The sequence below is a fragment of the Anomalospiza imberbis genome, chromosome 21 (assembly GCF_031753505.1).
Source record: "Anomalospiza imberbis isolate Cuckoo-Finch-1a 21T00152 chromosome 21, ASM3175350v1, whole genome shotgun sequence".
NCBI lineage: Eukaryota > Metazoa > Chordata > Aves > Passeriformes > Viduidae > Anomalospiza > Anomalospiza imberbis.
Genome location: NC_089701.1, coordinates 1,305,877 through 1,331,504, shown reverse-complemented (window position 1 = coordinate 1,331,504; position 25,628 = coordinate 1,305,877). Strand labels below are relative to the sequence as shown.

The 25,628-nt window shown below is 44.9% G+C and overlaps 1 protein-coding gene across 10 annotated transcripts in view; it reads right to left on the bottom strand.

The window, feature by feature from the left end:
• Nucleotides 1–25,628, bottom strand: part of DENND1A (DENN domain containing 1A) — a 155,608-nt gene that overhangs the window by 98,789 nt on the left and 31,191 nt on the right. For all 10 annotated transcript variants that reach the window (XM_068210944.1, XM_068210948.1, XM_068210949.1 and 7 more), the window contains 2 exons: nt 10,922–10,971; nt 7,998–8,117 (listed from right to left, as the gene is read on the bottom strand). In XM_068210944.1, coding sequence (XP_068067045.1) covers nt 7,998–8,117; nt 10,922–10,971 — 170 coding nt within the window. The remainder of the gene's footprint in view (nt 1–7,997; nt 8,118–10,921; nt 10,972–25,628) is intronic.

Here is a 25,628-nt window from a genome sequence, read left to right as displayed (position 1 = left end):
GGAAGAAACTCCAGTTTCTGTGGAAGAAGGCCAGGCTGCAGCTCCGAGTCCTGCCTGCCCTCTTCCCTTCTCTCTGTAAGGCCCATGCAAAGGAACTGAGGAATCTCTGCTCTCCAGCTCTCACTGACAGTCAGTGCAAGTGCTGATAAAAAAAAATAATGAAAAAAAAATCTATGAAGGCATCAGAGGCTCAACAGCAACATTTTCATTAGGTACAATTCCGCTGCAGTTTTGAATCAGAGATCCAATTGCCCATGATTTATACATGTATTTTGTGGCCTTTGCCATGTCTAACAGAAGCAGTTTGCCATTTGCTTTCATCTCCCAAGCATTTTAAGTAGAACAGGGATTCCAGGGTCGATACACCTCAAGGACCAAACAGCCTGTCCAAAAAGTGTTCCAAGCATTTCCAGCCATTACCAAACATCTTCTGCAAGGCTTCAAAGAATCATATAGATATGGAAGCAAAACATTGATTTTGGCCAAATCGATGAAAAGGGAAAATTCTAGAAAACAACAGGACAATTACTATAAAACAAGCCTCACCACAAACACTCGATCTCCTCCCCCAGGGTAGGTACTGGCAGAGCTGTGGGGCTGGGCTTCTTCCCTCCCCAGCAGGACTGGGGGCTGAGCCCGCTCCCCCAGCAGGGCCCAGCAGGGCTGTGGGGCTGTGGGGCTGTGGGGCTGGACTGTCCCCAGCAGGGCTGTGGGGCTGTGGGGCTGGACTGTCCCCAGCAGGGCTGTGGGGCTGTGGGGCTGTGGGGCAGCTCTGTCCCCAGCAGGGCTGTGGGGCTGTGGGGCTGTGGGGCTGTGGGGCAGCTCTGTTCCCAGCAGGGCTGTGGGGCTGTGGGGCAGCTCTGTCCCCAGCAGGGCTGTGGGGCTGTGGGGCAGCTCTGTCCCCAGCAGGGCTGTGGGGCTGTGGGGCAGCTCTGTCCCCAAGCAGGGCTGTGGGGCTGTGGGGTTGGACTGTCCCCAGCAGGGCTGTGGGGCTGTGGGGCTGCTCTGTCCCCAGCAGGGCTGTGGGGCTGTGGGGCTGTGGGGCTGGACTGTCCCCAAGCAGGGCTGTGGGGCTGTGGGGCTGCTCTGTCCCCAGCAGGGCTGTGGGGCTGTGGGGCTGGACTGTCCCCAGCAGGGCTGTGGGGCTGTGGGGTTGGACTGATCCCAGCAGGGCTGTGGGGCAGTGGGGCAGTGGGGCTGTGGGGCTGGACTGTCCCCAGCAGGGCTGTGGGGCTGGACTGTCCCCAAGCAGGGCTGTGGGGCTGTGGGGCTGTGGGGCTGCTCTGTCCCCAGCAGGGCTGTGGGGCTGTGGGGCTGTGGGGCTGCTCTGTCCCCAGCAGGGCTGTGGGGCTGTGGGGTTGGACTGATCCCAGCAGGGCTGTGGGGCTGTGGGGCTGTGGGGTTGGACTGTCCCCAGCAGGGCTGTGGGGCTGTGGGGCAGCTCTGTCCCCAGCAGGACTGTGGGGTTGGACTGTCCCCAGCAGGGCTGTGGGGCTGTGGGGCTGTGGGGCTGTGGGGCAGCTCTGTTCCCAGCAGGGCTGTGGGGCTGTGGGGCTGTGGGGTTGGACTGTCCCCAGCAGGGCTGTGGGGCTGTGGGGCAGCTCTGTCCCCAGCAGGACTGTGGGGTTGGACTGTCCCCAGCAGGGCAGTGGGGCTGTGGGGCAGCTCTGTCCTCAGCAGGGCTGTGGGGCTGTGGGGCAGCTCTGTCCTCAGCAGGGCTGTGGGGCTGTGGGGCTGTGGGGCTGTGGGGCAGCTCTGTCCCCAGCAGGGCTGTGGGGCTGTGGGGCAGCTCTGTCCCCAGCAGGGCTGTGGGGCTGTGGGGCTGGACTGTCCCCAGCAGGGCTGTGGGGCTGTGGGGCTGTGGGGCTGCTCTGTCCTCAGCAGGGCTGTGGGGCTGTGGGGCAGCTCTGTCCTCAGCAGGGCTGTGGGGCTGTGGGGCTGTGGGGCTGTGGGGCAGCTCTGTCCCCAGCAGGGCTGTGGGGCTGTGGGGCAGCTCTGTCCCCAGCAGGCCCCGGGGCTGCGTGCAGGGCAGCCCCCGGCTCTGTCTGTCTGTCTGTGTGTCCCATGGCTCAGGGCCCTGCCAGTTGGCACGCCCGGGCCAGGAAGCTGTCAGTTCCAATCAGGGCCCGGCCCTGCAGCCCTATTAAAGGAGTCTTGCTGGTTAAGGGGCGGCCACTGTTTCCAAAGCATGGGAAGAAAAAAAAAATAAAAAAAAGAAAGAAAGAAAGAAAATAAAAAAAAAAGGAAAAAAAGGGCTCTGCTTTCCTTAGATTTGAGCTGGCAACTTTCACTGACTGGAGTTTTCAAGGAGCTATGAATGAGCCTAACAAAGGAGTTCTGTGGCCAGTTTCTGGCTGAAATCCATGTCAACAGTTTTTAAGGTCACAGGTCACACTAACTAACATTTATTCCCAGCAGACCTCGCTCTAAACACAAGCTGTAAGTAGTACAAATTTGGAATTTTTCTGTAATCCCTTGAGATATTCCTGATCCTTCCACATGTTTCTGCTCAATTAAAAACAATTCTCACTTTGCACCACAAGAGAGGCCCCTGCTCAGAAATCTTATTCTGTCCTAAGAATAAATGGACAAAGACTGCAATCAAAGGGAAGGGAAGGGGGGAGGAGAGGAACTCACAACAAATCACACCAAAAACCTCAAATAACTCCATACAGAATCACATTCACTTAGTTACATTTTCTGCCATCTGTCACAAACTATTATGGATTCATTTCTTTTTATCTTAGAAAAAGAGTGGTGCAGAGCTCAGCTATTTTGTGCCGAGAGGGATTTCCACACAAATGTTTCTGCATTTCACTTCAAAAGAATGATTTCAGTTTGCGTACAAAACCTGAATAACCCAACAAAAACTTCAAATTCAGTAAAACTGAAATCACACTTGCACATGGGACCTTTGCAAACCAGTAATTTTGCCCAGAAAGTTTGTGAACCAAAGCAAAATTATACAAACTTGGGCTTGCTTTTGTTTTCTTTTAAATAAAAGACCAGAGCTCCTCACTAAATCCAGAACTATCCACACTGTTCTCCCTCAAAAGCCCATGTGAAATCTGATGCAAAATTGGAGTGAAACAATAAAAATTCAGCCTCTTCATGTATAGCTATTAGGATTTATCCCATTGCAGCCGAAATCCTGAAATCCTTAAATAAAGTCCTAGAAAGAAAAGACATTCTGGTGTGAAATTCCCAAATTAGAACACAGAATATGAATACTGGACACCAGCTCGTACTCTATTGTAAAGAAAATTATTCAAAAGCACATTTTAAAGTTTTGTACCATATTTCATTGAAAAAGGCAGCCTGGAATTCCAGTTTCACTGGGAGATGTGGCTGTGTGCCATGACAACTCACCTGAGCTCAGACCCCAAACCCTCCGGGCTCTGCTCCTCACCTGGGCTCACCCCAAACCCTCCGGGCTCTGCTCCTCACCTGGGCTCACCCCAAACCCTCCGGGCTCTGCTCCTCACCTGGGCTCACCCCAAACCCTCCGGGCTCTGCTCCTCACCTGGGCTCACCCCAAACCCTCCGGGCTCTGCTCCTCACCTGGGCTCACCCCAAACCCTCCGGGCTCTGCTCCTCACCTGGGCTCACCCCAAACCCTCCGGGCTCTGCTCCTCACCTGGGCTCACCCCAAACCCTCCGGGCTCTGCTCCTCACCTGGGCTCACCCCAAACCCTCCGGGCTCTGCTCCTCACCTGGGCTCACCCCAAACCCTCCGGGCTCTGCTCCTCACCTGGGCTCACCCCAAACCCTCCGGGCTCTGCTCCTCACCTGGGCTCACCCCAAACCCTCCGGGCTCTGCTCCTCACCTGGGCTCACCCCAAACCCTCCGGGCTCTGCTCCTCACCTGGGCTCACCCCAAACCCTCCGGGCTCTGCTCCTCACCTGGGCTCATCCCAAACCCTCCGGGCTCTGCTCCTCACCTGGGCTCACCCCAAACCCTCCGGGCTCTGCTCCTCACCTGGGCTCACCCCAAACCCTCCGGGCTCTGCTCCTCACCTGGGCTCACCCCAAACCCTCCGGGCTCTGCTCCTCACCTGGGCTCACCCCAAACCCTCCGGGCTCTGCTCCTCACCTGGGCTCACCCCAAACCCTCCGGGCTCTGCTCCTCACCTGGGCTCACCCCAAACCCTCCGGGCTCTGCTCCTCACCTGGGCTCACCCCAAACCCTCCGGGCTCTGCTCCTCACCTGGGCTCACCCCAAACCCTCCGGGCTCTGCTCCTCACCTGGGCTCACCCCAAACCCTCCGGGCTCTGCTCCTCACCTGGGCTCACCCCAAACCCTCCGGGCTCTGCTCCTCACCTGGGCTCACCCCAAACCCTCCGGGCTCTGCTCCTCACCTGGGCTCACCCCAAACCCTCCGGGCTCTGCTCCTCACCTGGGCTCACCCCAAACCCTCCGGGCTCTGCTCCTCACCTGGGCTCACCCCAAACCCTCCGGGCTCTGCTCCTCACCTGGGCTCACCCCAAACCCTCCGGGCTCTGCTCCTCACCTGGGCTCACCCCAAACCCTCCGGGCTCTGCTCCTCACCTGGGCTCACCCCAAACCCTCCGGGCTCTGCTCCTCACCTGGGCTCACCCCAAACCCTCCGGGCTCTGCTCCTCACCTGGGCTCACCCCAAACCCTCCGGGCTCTGCCCCTCACCTGGGCTCACCCCAAACCCTCCGGGCTCTGCCCCTCACCTGGGCTCACCCCAAACCCTCCGGGCTCTGCCCCTCACCTGGGCTCACCCCAAACCCTCCGGGCTCTGCTCCTCACCTGGGCTCACCCCAAACCCTCCGGGCTCTGCTCCTCACCTGGGCTCACCCCAAACCCTCCGGGCTCTGCCCCTCACCTGGGCTCACCCCAAACCCTCCGGGCTCTGCTCCTCACCTGGGCTCACCCCAAACCCTCCGGGCTCTGCTCCTCACCTGGGCTCACCCCAAACCCTCCGGGCTCTGCTCCTCACCTGGGCTCACCCCAAACCCTCCGGGCTCTGCTCCTCACCTGGGCTCACCCCAAACCCTCCGGGCTCTGCTCCTCACCTGGGCTCACCCCAAACCCTCCGGGCTCTGCTCCTCACCTGGGCTCACCCCAAACCCTCCGGGCTCTGCTCCTCACCTGGGCTCACCCCAAACCCTCCGGGCTCTGCTCCTCACCTGGGCTCACCCCAAACCCTCCGGGCTCTGCTCCTCACCTGGGCTCACCCCAAACCCTCCGGGCTCTGCTCCTCACCTGGGCTCACCCCAAACCCTCCGGGCTCTGCTCCTCACCTGGGCTCACCCCAAACCCTCCGGGCTCTGCTCCTCACCTGGGCTCACCCCAAACCCTCCGGGCTCTGCTCCTCACCTGGGCTCACCCCAAACCCTCCGGGCTCTGCTCCTCACCTGGGCCGTACCTGCGCCCCCGCGCGCCCTCTGCTGGCGCCGCCGCCGCAGCGCAGCCGCTCCGGGTCGCCCGGCCGGGCCCCGCGGCTTCACCCGAGCGACAAAACCGGGGCAGGGAAGAGGAGCCCGAAGAAGAGAGGCAGGTTCGGCACTGAATAGGGTGCCTCTACCTTGAAAACACCACAGAACACCCGGAAAAGCAGGTTTCACAATTATCAGAGAGTTCACTGATCTGTGGGAGCTACTACAGCAGGAAAAACGCTGTGGTAACTACCTCAAAAGCAGGTTTCTAAGCAGTATTGGTTAAAACAGTCAAAGCAATTCCCTGCCAAATGGAACTGCCTCTCTGCTGGCCACAGGATAACCCCACTGCTACTGAACTCCAAGAGGCGCCTCGCTGTGCTCTGCATCCACAGGGAAAAGCCTCTGGGTCACTTCAAAGCTCAAGTCCAGACCCTGACTTCTGGCCCTAGAGTACTTTGCGTCCAGAACATTGCAGAAATTTTTTCAAGCACTCTCTGAGTGAAAATAATTCCTTTTTCTGCTGTTTCTCTTCAATAACTAATCTAAACATAGGATGATTTTCCACCTCCAAACCATTTTACCACAGCCAGACCCATAAGATCCCTGCTAAGCCTGTGACTATCACCTCTAGTAATAAACACCATAATTAGCTCTTGCTCTGTTGCTGAGCATAGCAAGGACTACTTGAAGCTTGCTGCCATCCAATCTGTAATTTAAAAACAATTAAACAAGCATTCTTTTCATCCCCATTTGCTTTTACTTATCGTTCTCCCATTTTTCAGCATGTTTTCCCCCACCCATTTACCATGCACCATCCTTTAGTGCATAAAGGACACTGAGAAGTGTCACATCAATAATGGGAGATGCAGTCCTGGGAATAGAGGAAGTGATTTTATGTATTGTTGATTTACACTCTTTATTCTCCTCTAAAACTTGCACGAACTTGTATTAATAATGAACTTTCTTTTTCCGTCAGTGCACAGAAGAAGCAACAGGAAGTGAAGAGTCCCAGTTCATCCACTGTGGTTGGCTGTTCCTGGTTACGAGTTGAAGCAAAAGGCATTTAACTACAACAGAACTCCTGCATTTCTTCTTGGCACTCACTCACCATAAGGGAGCTGACAGCAAAGAACTCTGGTCCAGGAGGGATCAAGCAGGGACCCAGACTATTCCTCACTCAGATTTTCTTTTCAGAACTGCGTTTCTCCTTTAATCTGGCACTGATCAGGTGAAGTTACCCTCTGAAGGCAGGCACTGCCCACATGAGACTGAGGGACTCGGCACCCAGCTGCACCGGGGAGCAGCCCTGTGGGGAGAGCTGGGAAACACCTTCCTGCCTGCAGGATACAGTCCCTGCTGCTGGACTGCCAGAGCTAATAATAGCTGAAGTGTCTGCTGCAGCACAGACAGAATGGAAGAAGATACTGAGCAAACACCTGTCACTCCGCCTCCCGCTCAGTTAATGAGGAATTTGGGTAGATCTCACAATTTCTCTGAATATTAAGCTCCCATTCCATGGCATTGCTGTGTGCAGCCCCCTGCAAGGAGAGGTGACCTTGTATTTTCAATGTCCCCCCGGAATGCTTCAGAGGGGCACATCCAGACACACCCAGGGTCCCACTGAGGTGCCCCACATGAGACAAAGAGAAGCTCCTCTGTCCTCACCCTGGCTGCGTCCCGCACAAAGCCAGCCAGGGATGGCCCCGACAGATGTGTCCAGCTGCTCACAGAGCAGTGTCCTCATTTGGGAGGCTTCAGCCCCAGCTGTGCTGTCACCTCCCTGGCTGTCCTCAGTCACCTCTGTGCTGGCTTCACCTGGGCTACTGCTCCTAAACTTCCAATTCCTCAAGAGCACACAAAAAGCAGAAAGTAGAAGAGAGGCAATTCTTAGACGTGTTTAAAACAAGACAGAGCATTTGCCACATGAAAATCTTCAATCCATGGAAGTTCTTAATGGAACTAAAATATTGGTAGACATCAAAATTGATTTTACTGGCATCATTTCCTGCAGCAAATATAAATAAAAATTCTGGACTGTATTCCAACATGGCTGTGGGAGGTTATCAAAAACTACTCTAACAGAGCCTCTTGGCCCATTTTCTGTGAAATGCATAGCTCAAACTTCCACTAACAGTCTTTATTATGCCAAACTTCGCAAAACCCTCAACAGGACAGAGCAAAGCTCACACATATAAACTCTGGGGCTGTGGAGAGCACCAGTGACATCCTCTCGGTTACCAACAGATGTTTTGTTAATAAAACTTGCATGTACAAATGTCCACAAAATGTCTTAACAAGATCAGTTGTGACAGCTAAAGATAACAGCTGCCATCATGCTATGTCATATCAAATTACTGCAGAGACTTTTTTTCCACTTTGTTAACTCCAGAACGTTGACTACAAACAAATACAGTTATCTACAGAGGAACTCCAAGTGCAAGGGATTTTGCACCACTTGTGCAGAAGAACAGTGACTTTGAGGAGCAGATAGGGAAATAGTTCTGACCAGCTGGAAATGGTAATTGCAGTGTAGCTGCAAAGTCAAACACTGCTCCTGCAGTCAGCCAGGAGCCAAACCACAGACCTACCTTAAGATACAGAAGCAGCTCTTGGCCCCTGAAGATAAGCGACAGAAGCCAAACCTCTGCTTGCTGTCAATGTCTGTGAGCACAAACGTGAAGTTCTGCCCAACTTGGTTAATGGCATGGCTGGAAACAGAGAGCAAGAGAGAAAAATTACTGCTGAGCTAACTCTGTGTCAAGTATCACATCCAAGTCATTGAACCTATAACATTTCCTCTTTCCGCAGAGTTTTCTTTGAGAAATGAACTAAAAAGTATGCACTCTCCAGAACCTTAAATGTGCTTGATGAGGGAGGAGTGGGGGGGTTTGTGGTTTATTTTTCCCATTTTTTAAGTGTGGGAGGATACTAATAATGAGTTTATCTTTAAAAGAAAATGGTTCTGATTATCAACCAGCAACCAACCCCATGTTCTCTCATATAACCCAAATATTTCTAATTATAGGAAATTAAGACTTATTTCAGGTCACGTTCTAGGGTTTTTTTAGGTTTTCTGAGAACTGAGAAATCTGACTTGCACTGCCATGTAGCGTTACAAGTCACTCCTACCAATTGCAAGGAATACCCTGGTAAATTCAAAGCCATTTAACTAACAGTCACAGGCCTTAAAATGTTCTCTTCTATGACGCCACATGCAAAAAACCAATTTTTGTGGGAGAGTACACACTCAGTGCCTAGAGGGAACAAAGGAAAAACAGACTTGCAGAAATAAAAGCTGGATCCAAATGGGAAAGATGGCACTGTCCAACTTAGGAAGAAGAATCCTTCAGTGGATTCCAAACAGGGAAGGGAAAACATGCTGCGATGAAGATGGACAAAAAGACAGATATAGAAAGCATTCCAATAGTCTGAGAATTAGATAGTGAGTACTATCATCCTCCTGAAATCTAAATGTCAGCAGAGCAACTACTTCCATAGACCACACTGAGCTGCTGGGGATACCCCAAAATCCCTCTCTGGTGGTGTGTTGTATCTGTAAAGCTTGGACGTAATGTTACTATGGTGATTTTAGTATGGTGTTTTAAAAGGGTATTATATGCTTAATTTTAACAAGGTTGAGAGCAGAGCGTGTGTGAGAAATAGCATTAGAACTGACAATTAAAATTATGGAACAGGGGGAAAAAACACGTTTCATTAGCAGCAGGGAGAAGCTTGTTTATTAAACAACTCGGACAAGCCGGTGAGTTCCTCCAGAGCAAACCTAGAGAGTCCTGCATTCACGTGTCCTGGAGAAACCAAACCTTGCTGACAGGTCCTGCTCAAGTTCAGTGCCAGTTTTTCACAGGGAAGGATAAACTTTGCCACATAAAAAGTGTTCTTCCTAAGATTTTAGTATCAACCCTTCAGATTCCCAGCTCTGCTTTCAAATGGGCAGAAGATCTATTTAGAGCCTCACAGGATGGAAGCAGCATAAACCTCATCTCTAACAGGGCAGACCGAAGTTATGGCTGGAGGGAAGGGGAGAGGAGTGATTTCCATAAAATCCCCCCCAGCACCTGCACCTGACTATCAGTCCTGGCAGGGAGCAGAACCAAGGAGCAGCTCTGCTCTCCTGCAGCTGGAGAAGAGCCTCTGCCTCATTCCACCCCCACAAGAGCAGAAAACTCCTGGGCCATTGCCTGAAGGAATGGCCAGCCAGGCCCTGGGGTTCTGACCAACACATGAACAGAGTCAGTGTAAAAAGAATGGAGTGTCTGTGCCACTGAGAGCCACAACCTTCAGAGCCACCACTGCCTCTTCACACCCAGAAGAGAAGGAGCACAAGCATCTCCTTCAGCTGCCACAGCCTTAGCCTGAGGTGTGCTCTGCCTCCTGCAGTGTGGGAAGTCCATTCTCCATCTGAAATTATTAAGTGTGCTCTGGGTGACAGTGTCTCCTTTTCGTTCAAACTGGCTGGCTTGCAGTCTTTCAGTGACAGTCTGTGACATTCAGACAAACAAGTGGATCCAGAAATGGGAATCACTTTTCATTATGTTCTCATTTGCACCCCATATGGGTTTTCAGTGTTCTATCTTTCAAAATGTTATATTGCTGAGGAAAACCAAAAACAACAAAACAAACAAAACCCCTAGGTACAATAAATCTACACTCAGAAAGCATAACTATTTCTAGTAGAAACAAATACATGAGAAAAATGTATGAGTATTTCCCTGCTTCCAGCCCTTAGGAAATGAAAAGGATGAGCAGTAAAACAGGGATTCCAAATTCTAAAATGAGAAAAAGACTTGCAGCAGTTCAATCACAGTAAAGGTCAATTCCCTCAACCCAAACCATTCTGTGTCTCAGCTGATGAAGACAAGTCATTCTGACCAATTAAGTGATGCTCAGAGATAAGCCTTTCAAAATTTCAATTGTTGTTCTTTTCACAAAACCATCAAGAATAACTCACAGTAAATGCAAAATTAAAAAAGTCCTACAGTTTCCTAAATTACAGGAAGCAAATATTCTCAGATCTTCTCACATTCACTTCAGAATTTCTCCCCCAAAATCAGATGTCACCTTAAGTACCTGTCAAGTAAAGCAGCAGCATTCCAGCAACATCAAGAGGCCTTCAAATGGAGAGCATTTCATTAATTGTTCCACCCAAATTTTGGCAATTAAGAAACAAAATGCACAAGCAGCCAAACTTTGATATTAATATGCATATTTGACAATTCCTACCCAAGCATTTTCCATCCAAGCATTGTGCAGAAGTAAAACAAAACGCCCTCAGAGTACTCCCACCAAACAACTCCAACTTTTAAAACTTCTTTTTGTTTCATGGTGCCCATAAAAACCCCAGGAAAAAGTGATTCTGAGACTATAATTTGCACTCAGGTGCTTTAAGTCCCAGTCACACAGACAGAACACTATGAATGGTATGGCTTTTATTTTCTACAGGGGTTTTATTGACAAGCTTATTTTCTTGTAAAGTTTGAAAAGCTAACAATACCTGTCCACATAGAAGGGGAAACAAAACTTGGTCAGAGTCTGTAGAACTTCCTGTAGAGAGAGAGAGAAAAAAAAAAGATAATTTATACATCTATGGGGACCAATAAATCTAATATTAACCACATCACACAATTTCACAAGTTTGCCCTGAAGAAATAAAAGACAGATGAAGAAATATGGGCTTTATCAATTACATGGAAGTAGTACCAGGCAGTCAATCATGTGAAATAATAAACATGATCAAACTTCATTAAAAATGAAAAATTAATCAAGATTCACACATGGGCAGGCAGCAGGAGCCATCCAGCAATTCTCCAAAGAGGAGGAGGAGGTTGGGTTGCTGAGTGTTAACACCTCTCTGGGGACAGTCCCTACCCTGACCATATGGATCGGAGTGAATAACACCAAACCACATGGGCCTGGCCTGGCAGGACCACTTCTGCTGGCACAGCTTTTGACTGTTACCTAGGAACAGAGGTCTGGGGGATTAGAGAATACTTCCTAACATCAGCAAGATAAATAACAAAAGATGAAGCCAATAGGTCTCATAGCAGGAATGCTTAATGTTGCCTACTGCTATTAGAAAGGAAATCTCAGAGTTAAAAGACTGATTAAAATTATGTGTATTAAAATTGATATGGATTGTTTAACCTACCAACCATTTTCTAGAAGTTGCAAAACAGCACCACAAACAGAAAAGCGTTTAAGCATGAGAGCAAAGAAAAGGATGAATATGAGAAGTGAAAACATGATCAGCAGATAAATTAGTAATTTTCAACTTTACAACATTAAACAAGTACAGTCACTAAAGAGGCAAAGCCAGAAACCTGTTAGTCCCAAAACAGTTGTGTTCATAGACAAAAGCAAACCATCAGATCTTCAAAATTGGAATTCTGTAACCCACAAGACACCAGAAAGTTCTCTCAGTTTACAGATCTTTCCTACAGCCAATTCATTGCTCATTCTCCTTCACACTTCAATATTTCAGGTCCTGAAGTGTAAATTCTATTTCTGCTTTCAGAACCCTGAACAAACAACAAACCCTCTGACAAAATCAACACTTTTCTGACCAATAGCAATAAATTATCATCAATAACTAAGTAGATGCTTCTTGCTTCATTTATTTCTAAGCCAAATGCCATCATTCCCAAATAAACTCCATCAATCTAATAACCTCTCCAGTGAAGCACAAAACATATTGACTCCCTTGCAGGAACACGTTCCTCCTGCATAATTCAAACAGGCACAGCCCATCCTGAGCCGTGGTTTCAGGCTCAACTGCTCACACTCTTCTTTGGAGGTTTCTTGACAACTAAAACGTGGCAAGTTCTGAGGATTTCAGGCAAAAACAGATATGGAAACTTTGACTTCTTGACAGTTTATTGATAGATTATTTAACAACCTCCTGCTTTTAAAGAACAAGAAAGATCTATTGAAGAATGCCACGTAGAGCAAAGACGTCTCCTCCTTTGAATTGCAGCAGGAAACTTGGAAAGGAGCTATGCAGATTGCAAAGGAAACTCTGCAGAAATCTCTATTTTGATACAAAATAATGCCTTGATAGTAAAGGTCTCATTAATATGATCAGGTTCCCCCTGGTGCAGAATCTCACTGACTTTCACAAGCTGAACAACTCCAATTGCTCAGGCACACAAACTGCATCTGGACAAATTTTAACTACTACACAGTGGTCCTTTGCCACAACTGAAATCTTACAGTGCAAAATGCCAGCAAACAAACAAACAAACAAAACCCACAAAAGATTTCTACAATTGTGAAATTATTCTATCAGGAGAACAAAGTGCCCGTATCTTTATCGGCCTTATCAACTCCTCAAAACAACGACTTTAGCTATTTTTTCAGAAACAAAATCATATAGATACATAACATTCTGAAATAAAACAGTGCCAGAAGACAAAGCCATCAGTCACCTCAAAATGGCAGAATATATTCTCTCTATTATTTTGATGACTTGAATAATACCTGTAACTGCAAGTGAAACCATTCACATAATAAAACATTCAGCATCTCATCAGCATTGTGTCACTGGAGAAGTGCATTACTCAGAACTTACTCCGCACTTGTGCCTTGATATTTACAGCTTCCTAATCGCAGCAAAGGAAACGTTCACGTAAACAGGGCATATGTTGGCTCTGTAGTGCTCTAAACTGCCCTCTCTTTTAAAGAAAGATTTTACAGTGATATTATTATCTGACTTTTGCAATGTCATTGGACATAACTTGCCTTTCATTATGCACCAATTCTTGTCTGCCTCGATTCACAACCAAAAAAACTGAGACTAGCACAGGTTAACTGCAGGCTTATTTTTCAATGGTAACTAGTAAAATAATATAAATACCATATGTAGAATTAGTTTTTAATTAGGAAAACTGCTGATCTTTTGCACGTAAGAAAAATAGTTACTGGAGAACTATCCCATTTTTGCTCAAGTTGCAAGCTCGTTACTCTAAATGCTGCTTTTTTTAAAATTCTTTAAATACTCCTCAGTTTGAAAGATAAGCAATATCTACATCATTCATATGCAACATTCTACCCAACCTCTATGGGTTATTGCTTATGACCTAGAAAAATCTTCATTTTTTTATGATTTCAGACAAAACAAAACAAAACCAAACAATACCTACAATTGCTCCATGTCAACATCTTATAACCTTTTATTGTTTTTTAACCCATCATGAAGCACAGAGGACGTATCAATAGTCTGTTTTCTAGTTTTATTCCCTTATGGCTATCTTCCTAAAGAAAAACCTGCATAAATGCCTGTAAAGCAAAAGCCCCTAAAAAGAAGACCAGAACCCCCCAGCAGTCCAGGACAGGCAGCTGATCAATGTAAATTACCCAGGAGCTGCCGCCGGGGTCTCCAGGGGACCACGCGCCAGTTTTCTGGATCAATCCCCAAGTTTATATTTTCACAAATCTTTTTACATGCAGTTTGATTTTTAACATTTTAATGAGCAAAAAGTGCATCTCCAGCAGCCAGGCACCAGAGCTGAAGTGCAGGGCATGAACCGTGTCCCGGGGGATGCGGCGCAGCCGCGGCACCGGGGGCTGCAGCACAGGCACCACCTGGCTCCCCGTCCCAAGGTTCCAACTCTTTTCATAATCAAAACACCGCTGACATTAGAAACCCCACAAGGGTTTTCTAAAATCCTTCCCAATCAATAAAGCCAGTACATAACTTATCGGACACAACACAGATCTCATTGATTAAGTTTGGTTTCACAGCGAAGTTTTCAAAATAAATGAGGCAGGAAGACCGCGCTCAGCCCTTTTGTGTCACAGCCACCTCTGAAGGTGAGGCAGGCTCGGCAAGGCTTTCCTACACGGGCAGGACAGACTTGGAAAGCCAGGCTGGGAAATACACACAATACACACCGGGCTCGTGTCCCAAACCATCTCTCTGTTGCAACCAAACAGCAAAGAAAGCTCAACAATGCTGAAAAAATGTGCACATTCACTTGTGAATTTAATATGCAAGCTGTAGCTGAAGTCTTTTTTATTTTTAAACCCTTCACCGTATGCTCCCACTTCCAAATCAACAGAACAACTTCAGATTCTCTTAAATACAGTGGGTTGCTTCACTTCTGCTCAAATGAACAGCACTAACAAATATCCCACGTGCAGCTGCAATTAAATAAAACTGCGCTGATAAATGATGTGCAAATGGCTGGGCTAGAGAAGGGTCTGCTGCAAAGTATCTGCTCCTAGAAAGATGCACGAGACACCAGAGGTGCAAAGGGGAACAAGAAGTGTAGGGAGAAGTGGGACAGAAAAGAAATTAAAATACCAGGAGATCTGTGGAAAATGCTGAATGATTAAGGTATGATACTTACATAGGAATGGGAGTCAGAGCAGGGAAACAACACACCACACAAACCAACCGGCTGGGAACCCGTAATGGAAAACCTGAGGAAAATCTAGATGAAACTGGAAGGACCACCCAGAGTAGAGACTGGACTCCAGCTGAGGATCCTGGAGGGGAGGTGGAAAGGAAGGAACCCAAAACCCCACAAGTATATGTTACAAGAGAACATGGCCAGCGAGAGGAGTTTTCCATGCAGAAGAGATGACTCTGTGATGAAAAAGGTGGATTGCTGTTTCATTTACTTGCCCTTACACCTGAGGCACAGTGCAGCTGAGGCTGCTGCAAATGAAACACTACACTGCGAGGGTGGAAGCACCTTTCTCCTTACCCAGCTTGAAAGGCCATCTGAACCCAGCAAACCAGCATGACACGCTCCCTCTGCCACGGAGGGACACCAAGAGACTTCCAAGAACATCACAGACTGAGGAAGGATGGAGGAGAAACTGGAGAACAGGGAGGGCCCAGAAGAGAACTGCGTCCAGCCTGACGGGCTCAGGGCGTGTGAGCACAGGGACCAGCATCTCCACCAGGCCAGGGAGCAGCTACTGGTGACTTCACCGCTCCTCAGAAGCGGCAGCAAATTTAAACACTACAGAAATGATAATTTAGCATTAAAAATGCTAAGAGCTTAACGGAAGCAAAATATTATCCAACTGAACTTGGGTTGTCCGTTAAGCTCTCCTATACCCACAAAATTGTAAACTGCTCTTATATATAATTCATCTATTTGGATAATTTTAAGTTAACAATTAATTAAATGATCCACTGCAAGGGAGTAACAGGTTTAAGAATTAAAAAAAGCAAACAATAACCTTAAACCCAACATTTCTCCAAGTTCCAAAGGTTTCTCTAGTTTTGAGAAAACTGGTACAACACAGATTCTTTGTAAAAAAAATCTTTGCTTCTTTAAAATATTTATGTCAAATTTCATATTGCATTGATTTTGCAATTAAATCTTTTTATGCCTTATATCCTTACTGAGCATTACTGAATTTTGTAATGTAGTAAATATTTTAAATAATTATTTTCATTAGTTCTTTCAAAGAATGTTCTACACCCAAAAAAATCTGGACACAATGTGCTTAATAAAATTACTTTAAATTGCCTGAATTTAGTTTTATGTCTACTCTTCTAATTCTACTGGTATTCCAATACAACTTGATAGCACTGGATTATCCATTTGTTCTGTGCTCCAGAAATCCACCAGCTCTTTCTGAGCAATTCTAAAGCTTGAATTAGGGGAGGGTTTTTCTCCCAAAGTCGCCTGTCCCTGTCTGAGAGTCAGCAGGGGAACAGGGCCATACAAAATAACATCATTTCATTGAAGGTAACTGATTGTTCTCAGGAAAGCACTGTTTCAAACAAACAAGCAGAAAGACCCCAACACGCATATCCACAATCCTGGAAACAGGAAGAGCAGGAGATAAATAACATTTCCTAAGCATATTGAAGCCTGCTAGCATTTAAATATTTTAAACGTACAAAATATGTGCACAGATGGGCAACTTTTCTCCTTGCATTACTAAAAACATATTTCAAGATAAAGCTCAAAATCCCTGAATTTTTTAAACCTAATTGTGACTCTGTTTCTTAGAATTCACACCCCAAGGCCAAAGCTTTCCTGCCACCAGTCCTTCAAATCTGATTTGGACATTACACGGGAGGAGGCTCCAAGCCTCCCTGAGGTCTCACTCCTTTTACAACACGCGCAAAACCAGCAGATAATGGGCCTACGCTGAATTCCGGGCTCTGCTCAGCTCCTCCTGGGACACAGGCCTAGCAGATGTGATAAAAACTGTGTCAGAGAAGTAGCTCTAGTTTTTGCCTTAATGACAACTTCAACCTCTCAACTCATAGAACAAAAGAACAGGAACGACTATTACTTTTCTCCAGTAGAAAAAAAAATCTGAAAGTAAAGCTGAGCTAAATATTTAAGCAGTTTTTCAGAGAGATCTCCTCAACAAATGTCTTTAAAACCCCTTCAGTAAAAGCAGAGATTTAGTTTCATTCTAAGAGAAATAGATTTTAGCTACAAAAAAAATCTACAGCTACTGTTGTACTGTTGAATAATTGTTCCAGCCTGAAATCAGAAATAACTGAAAAATTATACTAACAGGCATAAAAAAAATCAGTTCCAATTATGTGCATAAACAGTGATCAATTGGTAAAGGTAAGAAGTGTCAATAGCAGAGAGCTGGAACACTGATTCAATTAAATGTATTTTAAACATTTAATTACTAAAACCAAGTGTATTTTCACTTGCAGATTTAGCAGAAATGAGGTGAGAACTATTAGCTGTGAAAAGATAATCACATCCTGCTCAGCCCCCTAAGTAAGTTGCACAGGTACACTGCACCGAAACCAAAGCTTTAAATCTATCCTTGGGTTAGCATTTGTTAAATATTATAATTCTGGCTTAAGATGAGTGGCCTTTTCAGCCGTCTCTCCATCGGTCTATTCAGCTCCGAGCACATACCCACTTAATCAGCAATCATTGTTCTCTGAGGCAGGACTTTGTTGTCAAGACAAGCACTGAAACCTTTAAAATATTTCAGAACTGGCATAAGAAAAAAGTGATCTTTGTCAAACAAGGACAAATTTATGCAAATCTTTTATAAACATTCACAAACATTTATTTAGCTTTTGAAATGTTGGCCTCATTTGAGAGCATGAAAATGAGGGGGAAGTAGGAAGATGCAAAGGACAGCTTAGAGGCTGGCACACTACATAAATATTCAGAAGGAAGATTATAGGATTCATGTTAGGCTGTCTTAGGTTTCTCCAAAGTCCACATAGAATACCGAAGAACAAAACTAACGAGAAGTAGAGCAGATGTTAGACAATGCACCAGCCCTCTTTTCCACACTCACTTGGCTATACTTCGATGCTTTCATTTTTTCTTTCAATATGGTCAGGTCATTCAAGGATTCTCCTATAGACTCTGTATTGTGGCTACAGCGCTATAAGCTGGACCTCTGTCAGCTTTCCAAAAGTTCCTGATGAAAAGGCATTATGCAAATTGCACCTCTCTTACTCTCTTTTCAGGAAAAAAGCCTCCAGTATGCAGTCATTGGAGTATTGGAAGTCCCAGCCTTCATTTCTGTATGGTTGTGTTTGCCTTAGGGCCATGCTGCTTGTTTTGACAGTGGATCCCCCCAGATAGTTGGGATTAGTCGAGCTTGTTTAGATAAACTTGAAATCAAGGCCTTCTCTAGGTAGACAGCTAGATGTAGCTACTGAGTTTCCAGCTGCCTTCTGCTTTCATCCCAAAACAACTGCGGATTCACAGCAGAGATCACAGCCACAGGCTATGTCACATACATAAGTACGAAATTAAAGGCTGCTAAAAGAAGCCTTTGTAAGTCTTAGTGCTAAAATAAGGAATCTGTACTGCATAGTTTAAACAAATTATTGAAGAAGCACCAATAAAGGTCTGCAGCAGAGAGTTAACAAGATGTGTGTGAAAGAAATGCTCTGTTTACATAACTGGGCAGCATCAGGCTCTGCTAATCACCACTGCCCCATCCACTGTGCAGCCTCTCCAAAATACAAGGCAAGGAAATACTTGGAAGCACTGTCTGCCACAGCACCCGAAAAAGAGTTCTGTTCGTCAAATACAAACTTTATCATCACAGGAGACTACTGTGGCAGCACTGTTCCAACTAGATTTTCAGTCATATACACAACCAGATTTGGTCTTTGCTATCGTCAGATAATGCAAGCCACAGGAATTCATTCTCACAAATATAATAGGTTAAAAGAGAAGGGCCAGAGCTCCAAATGGAAATTAAAACCTACAATCAAAACCCACCCATGTAACTACGTTACACCTTTATAAATCTGCACTGTAGTTCAGTCCCAACAGGAGATTCATTTTTCATAAGGTAGGAAAAAACCCACAAACAGTTTTGACTTTTTTAAAGATTGTAATCTCTTCTAGCTGGGTGCAAATTTTCATATACACTTCTGCCACATCCAGGCACAACAGATGGGAAACTGAATTAAAGGAAAAATTAATCCCTAGGATGTTGTCAACAAACAGCCAGCAAAAAAAAAAAAAAAAAAAGAAAAGAAAAAAAAAAGGAGAAAAACAAACAAACTACTTAGTAAATCAACTCCCATCTCTTGCTCCAGAAAAAGGATGTGCAGAAACTTGCAATGTTGGAACACTTTAAAGCCAAGAGCAGAATTTTGTGTCTAAGAGGACAGGGTAAGGATTGGTCACCAATCCTCTGTGCACCTCTGCCTCTGTGCACAGGAGGTCTCTGGAATCACATTTCTGCCATTTCCATATTAGAGAAATTCTACCATCTCCCACTGCAAAACTAAGTAATTTCACTGAAAAGGTCTTTTATGGAAACTCAAAGCATTAAAAACTGTGAGACATGAGCATTAGATTTCAGTTTCTTCCTGCAGTGGTTACCAAAGAGCATCCCGAATTCCCTTTGTCATTTCATACCACAAATCTCCATCAGTGACAGCCTCAGCAGAAATAAGCTATGGGCTGGGAACCCAAACCAACAACCGAGCAAGCAGCTAATTCCTGACGAGTACTGAGGAAACCTGTCCCATCAGTGCCAGGGGACTCAGAAGAAAACAGAGTAACACTTCAGGAGTTGTAAGCTGAAAATGCAATCTCACTGCTAAGGCTGCAGCTGTCACAGCACTATCAAGTACCAGCAGCTGGTACAGCCCCTGGATTTGCCTTCTCGCAGGTGTCCAATTGCTGTGCCCAAGATGCTCCTCTCTGCTGAGGAACGCGGTGAAGTTGCCGCTAACCAAGTTGTTTAACACCTCCCTCACCCAGGTAGTATCTGCCTGTTGCAGGGAGGAAGTGTAACAAAACTGAACCATCATCCCAAAGGGGGCAACAGCTGACCAACTCTGAAACTTCCCAAGGCCCTGTTTCTCAGGCTCGTGTTCCCATCGCACCGGTTTGAGAATTCCCTAAAGAACAAAGATTAAAATGATGAGTATGATGAGGACACTCTTGCCTACAGGGCAAGAAGAACTTCTCTAACATATTTTGCAGAGATGAGATGGAGTCAGTGATCACTTCAGACAACTGAAGGTTATAAGAGGATAAAGCTTTTTAAATAGATCAGCATTTCTACAACTTTCAGATATTCAGATACGAGAATATGTTAGAGAGAATTGTGGTCAAAACCTGAGAGCTATAAAAACATTCATTAGGAAAGTGGGTCTTACTTGAAGAAAGGAGAGCTGATATGACCAAAGACGACCAAACTCAGAATCTGCAGTTTTCCAAGTGCAAAGCAAAGAACTTTGGACTTCCCTGGTTTAACAAGGGTCATGTCCAGCTTGTCCCTCTAACACGCCACCAGTTCCACGCTGCTGTCCAGACACACGTGAAGGACTGAGTGTGTGAATACCAGTGAGTGTCATCCATCATCACCAACAAAGCCTTCTTTGCAAGGGACAGCACTTCCCAGCTCCTGTCCATGCAAACACCACCACCACAAGGAGCAAGGGAGAGCTTTACGGGCAGGGAATGAGCTGACTGTACTTTAACGTGCCCAAACCCCCACTGGCAGGATCTTGAAGGTTATTTCATATTCTTCTTAAGCAAAACAAAGGTGCTTTCTATATATTACAAGTCTCTAAACAATAATTTTGAAATAGTTTATGAATCGATCAATAGCACCAGTATAAAATGGAATGGTTCAGGAGCCTGGTACAAGACAACTTCCAAAACTATTTTGCTACTGACTGCTTCACCAAACCTAAGTAGAATAATACTGCTGAAGCATCTCCCATTTTAAAGAAACCCAGCTTTACCGGCAGTGAATATTTTATACCTTTATCAATAAATTTAAACAGAAGTGATAACGATTACTCACTCTAGGCCTGATCCCACAACCTCTACTCACACAAGCAGTCCCACAGGATTTTAATATCACCACCTCAACGAATAAGGGTTTGCAGAACAGGTTTTAAATTATTCATATATTCACAGATTTTTAAGACCAGAAGGGACCATTATGATCATCTAGTCTGACCTCTTGTATAACAAAGGCCATACGACTGTAGCCAGTAATATTTGCACTCGCTGAATCATCTGTAGTAAAATCAAATTGTGTTTAGCAAACTTCCAATATCTATTCAAATTTTTCATTAAAGAGAACTGAGATGGTTTAAAAAGTGGCTTGGACATATTTCCTCACAGTTGAACCCAATTATTCCTCTATTTCTATTCCGAATTCTTCTGACTTCTGGACGCTAGCTTTTGGTGTGGTTTTCACAGAGAGACTCCAGAGTCCAACACTACCTCAGGTACTCTCAGGCCAAAACAAGTGACCTCCTGAGCTCCTTCAAAACATTAATTGCCAGTTAATTACTATTTGATTTCTGCACCTTTACCACTCCTGCCCTGCACCATGACTTCTGAGACACAGATATCATAAGTGAAAAGACATTCAATTAATGCCATCAATGATGCACAAACAGGAAAACAAACATTTCCACCTCAGCTCTTTCCCAGATAGGATCATGTGCAGCAGCTACTTCAACCACAAGCTCAAAGACAAAAAACACCAGAACCACTTTTCTGCATTTATTAAATTACTAACTGCTCAGCCTTTCCCACCCAACTTCATCTGCTCCCAAAAGGACAGCTCTTAATTGAAATCACTCTTAAGATAGGTTTTATCATACTGTGTATGCAACCTGTAAGGTAAAAAGTTTATCCTCAGATTATGTGCAATTCAGAAATATGCAACTGGGTCATAATCATCCCTGTTCGAGCAGCTCAGTCCCTTAGTGCACACAGACTTTCCAAGACAGGGGGTTTATGCTCCATTAGTGGCCAGCACTGTGTAACCAGCCTCCAATCACACAACTCTCAATGACACAAAGAAAGTGCTTTTCATTTTTCCCTGTGTGCAATGTTTGCACAATGCTCATTGACTCTGTACAAGAAAGACCATTAGTTTCTATATAAAGACTGCCATAAAGTTTTATAGTTTATCTATAAATGTATAAAGATTGTTGGTTTCGTTATAAACTCTGTTTCAATGCCAGTGGAAAGAAAAATTACCAGCAGAACAGAAGTAGCAATCTGCATAAGTACCAGCTTGCAAGCACACATACCTCAGTCATTCCTGGAGTAATTAACTGAACATACAATAGTTCATCAAATTACAGACAAGCCATCATACCACTGAGAGCAGCTCACAAACACCATTTCTCCTTTCCTTTTCAGATGAGCTATAAAGATTAAAACAGTCAGGAGCCAAATGATGCACTACTTGAAATAAAGAAGTATTTTTAAATGTACTGCATTTTCCAAGGCTGTGTAATTCCTCCTATACCTTCCATTGATTGTTTTACTACTTCCTATTTCTATATATTTATACAACTGTTTGCTGTACTGTTTCTGATAGAAGTTTGTATCTCTGCTGCAAACGTCCTTGTCTTTAAATTAACCCAGGAGAGCTGTTAATCTTGGGATTAATCTTCAAAAGAGTGGACAGCCAAAATTCATGTGGTGACCTGCCATGGATGATGTTTACAATACCCCAACAGCACAGGATTCCACCTAAAAAACATTAACTTCATTATTAACTTTTTATTAGGAGCCCAAATCAGAAAATACAGTGATACAGAAGGATTTGTCAAGTTTTTGAAAGGATACTTCTAGTTACAGTGACTGCATTTTATAAAGAAAAACTTAGAGTTCTCATCTGGTTTAAATTCTGAGGTCATGCTGAAAATCCAGCACTGGGAAACTGTTGCTTATAATACCAACAATTACTGATTTCATGCTAGGTAAAACCACAAACATATACATATACATTTTGTTCTTAAAAACTATTATAAAACATCCCAACAAGTTAAAACAGTCTCATATTTAAAAATGTATCTCAAGACTACTCCAGTGTCCCTCCTGCCATTCAAAAAAGCCTCATTTTGCCCATTTCAAGAGGCCTGGAGCAATCATTAGCATTTTCTCCCCTTGGTAAGGCTCCTCAGTTACCTTGTCTATGACATTTTCTATAAAATATTCCCTTATACAGTTATTTAACAGATTTAAACCGTAGATGTCATTGTGGTCTGAACATGTCAAAGACAACTTGAGGGAAAAAAATCAGGACACGCAGAATTCACTTTGTCAGTAATTACAATCAAAATTCCTGCAATGTGGCTGGCCTGCTCATTACTTCCTGACTTTGTATCAAACCCCTTATTTACATTTCAGATTACATTCTTCATGAAACAGTAAGATCTATCAGAGCTGAGAGGACTGAAATAATGAGGGAGAAATATTTTAATAAAACGTGTTGGGTCTGCATTACTTCCGTGTCAGAAAGAAAGGTTTCTTCTGTAGCCATGGATCATTTATTCTGTCTCTAAATGAGAAGCAAAAGATGAAACTGATGAACTTTTACTGCCCATTTGTCTTTAGCAGACAATTAAGACAGAAGATCAAAATGGATTATCATACCACGCAGACAACTGGCCCAACAGTAATACATCTCCGGGACCACAGATTTGTAACTCTCTTTTATCCCTCCCCTTTCTTCTTACTCCTTTTTCCTCTCTAAAGGCAATGCTGGCTTTGTGGCTCAAGGGGAGCCAAAAGGCTGGTCATCATTATTCAGTCACAGATGTCAATCTAACCTCCCTTTTTTCTCAGTTTCTAAAGCAGTGAGGCACAATAATTTGTGACAGATTCTTTTACTGTAAGGTACAAAGAACACACAGAATAAAACATCTAGCAGCAGTGAGGGTCTCTGATCAGATGTGCTGGTACATGGGAAATACAGTGTATGTAAAAACAAGCACTGAGAGTTTAGATGAATAAAAAAAAAACTTGAGGTGTTTTTCCTTTTTTTTCTTCTTACTAATAAGTGCTTTACCTTGTGTTGATTTAACTCAAATATTCCTTCTGGATTAAATCATAAATGTTTGATTGCTAGAAACAATTTTTGCCTGCACTAACATGCAGATCATCTCTCTCCTTTGCATACAGAATACACACAGAAAAATCAAGGGGTTTTTACCGTGGATCTTCCTCTGCAGTGACTTGGCACTTCTACATTTTTTTTTCTTCCAAAGAATAATAAACTGAAGTTTTAAGAAATAAACCTAACTTAATTTTTTGCAACTTCTGTATTTTCAGAGCTCTAAATCAATAAGGACAAACATGGATGTAGCTCTTCCTCTCTTGCTTACTCGATGTTCACAAGTAAGCGATTTTTCAAATCTAAATCTGTCAGCTCTGGACATGTTCTCCTCTTTAGGAAAATCGAGCTACCAGGATCAGAAAATACTCCTTCTGTGCATCAACAGGAAAAAGGTCTTTGAAATCTACTCAAATCTGAGAAGTTCAGCCTCGTTTCTTTTGCTTTCCCTGTAAGTTCACATGTGCTAAATAACTGACAAAGTAAAACCCCACCCCAAAACCACACAAACACAGCTCTGTGTTTTCAGGGGGTCTGACATCAGCAATTGGAAATTCTGACTAGAACTGGGTGAACATCTTACGAATTTTTATGAGCCTCTGGCTCCTCTGAGTTTCCTTCAGTCTTGCATATTCATAGCAATATAATACAAGTCTAACCATTTCCAGCAGAAGAAAGGGGATCATTAGGAACTTTATAAAGTCAATTATATTACAAGACTCTCCTGTAACACCCTGATCCTGGACACAATTGACCATCCCAGCTCTGAAGGACCATCCGTTCACTCATGATTAACCTGAGACACAGCACTGCTGAAAAGCAGCTAGTTCTCATGGAAATCCAAACTCAGAGAGCTGTTTATTTACTACTTACAGACCCACAGTGGCAATAAGGATGCAGTCCTCCAAAAGGTTTAGTTCCATGTTATACTCCGTGTGTACAGCAAGTCCAAACAATGAACTACAGTGAAAAGCTGTCAGGTAGTTCAATGGGTGTTTTGAAAAAATACTATTACTACGAAACCACCCAGAAGGCCTGGTCAAGGTCCCAGTGCACACAGTGATTACAGCCAAATATGAAACCATTTGTCTTGGCTGTGGTGAGCCCTCACAGCTAACAATTGGTTAAATGCTTTAGTCTAAATGCCACAGAACTTCATGTTGTGTGAAAACATAATTAGAGGGAAAGGATCTGAGCTAATATAGCTGTGCTGACCCTAACCTGATATCACCCAGTATCAGAGACTCACTGAGACCAAATGTATTGTTCTGCTGAACAGCTCCGCCACGCCACAGCTTCGGCACTTCCCAGGAGTGGAGGAGCAGGAGCTGAGGGCAGCACCAGCCCAGTGCTGAGCCTGGCACCAGCACTGGGCACCCAGTGCTCCCCCGACACCCCGGAACAGTCTCCACCCTAGCACCAGCCCAGGCCACTCCCGATGGCACGGGCAAGGAAATTTGGAGGTGTTAATTCCTGAGTCAGCTAGAGATCCTGGGAAGAATTCCGAATTCAATCTGCGTTTAAACCGAATGATAAATGCCTGTGTGTTCTACCCACACATTTGGGCTTTTATACCATCTTTTTGAAGCAGACTAGAGACTGCATGATCAGGCAAGAATTTAAAAAATGTTCTGTAGTGCCAGGTGCCCAGTTAAACACAGCTATAAACATCAGACAATGCAGAGAGCTCTGCCAAATGAACTGCAGCTCTGGCACCTAAAGGCAAAAAGTGAAATTTATTAATCAATTTTCCTTCTCGCTCTCATGTTCGCTTGTAAAAATGAGATTGTAAACCAATCTTATGAGATCCAAATTCTTCCGTTTTCTGCTTTATGTGTAAAAATGTTTTTATCCTTCTGCTTCTAATTACAGCTTCTTTTTCTTTCTAAGAATGCATT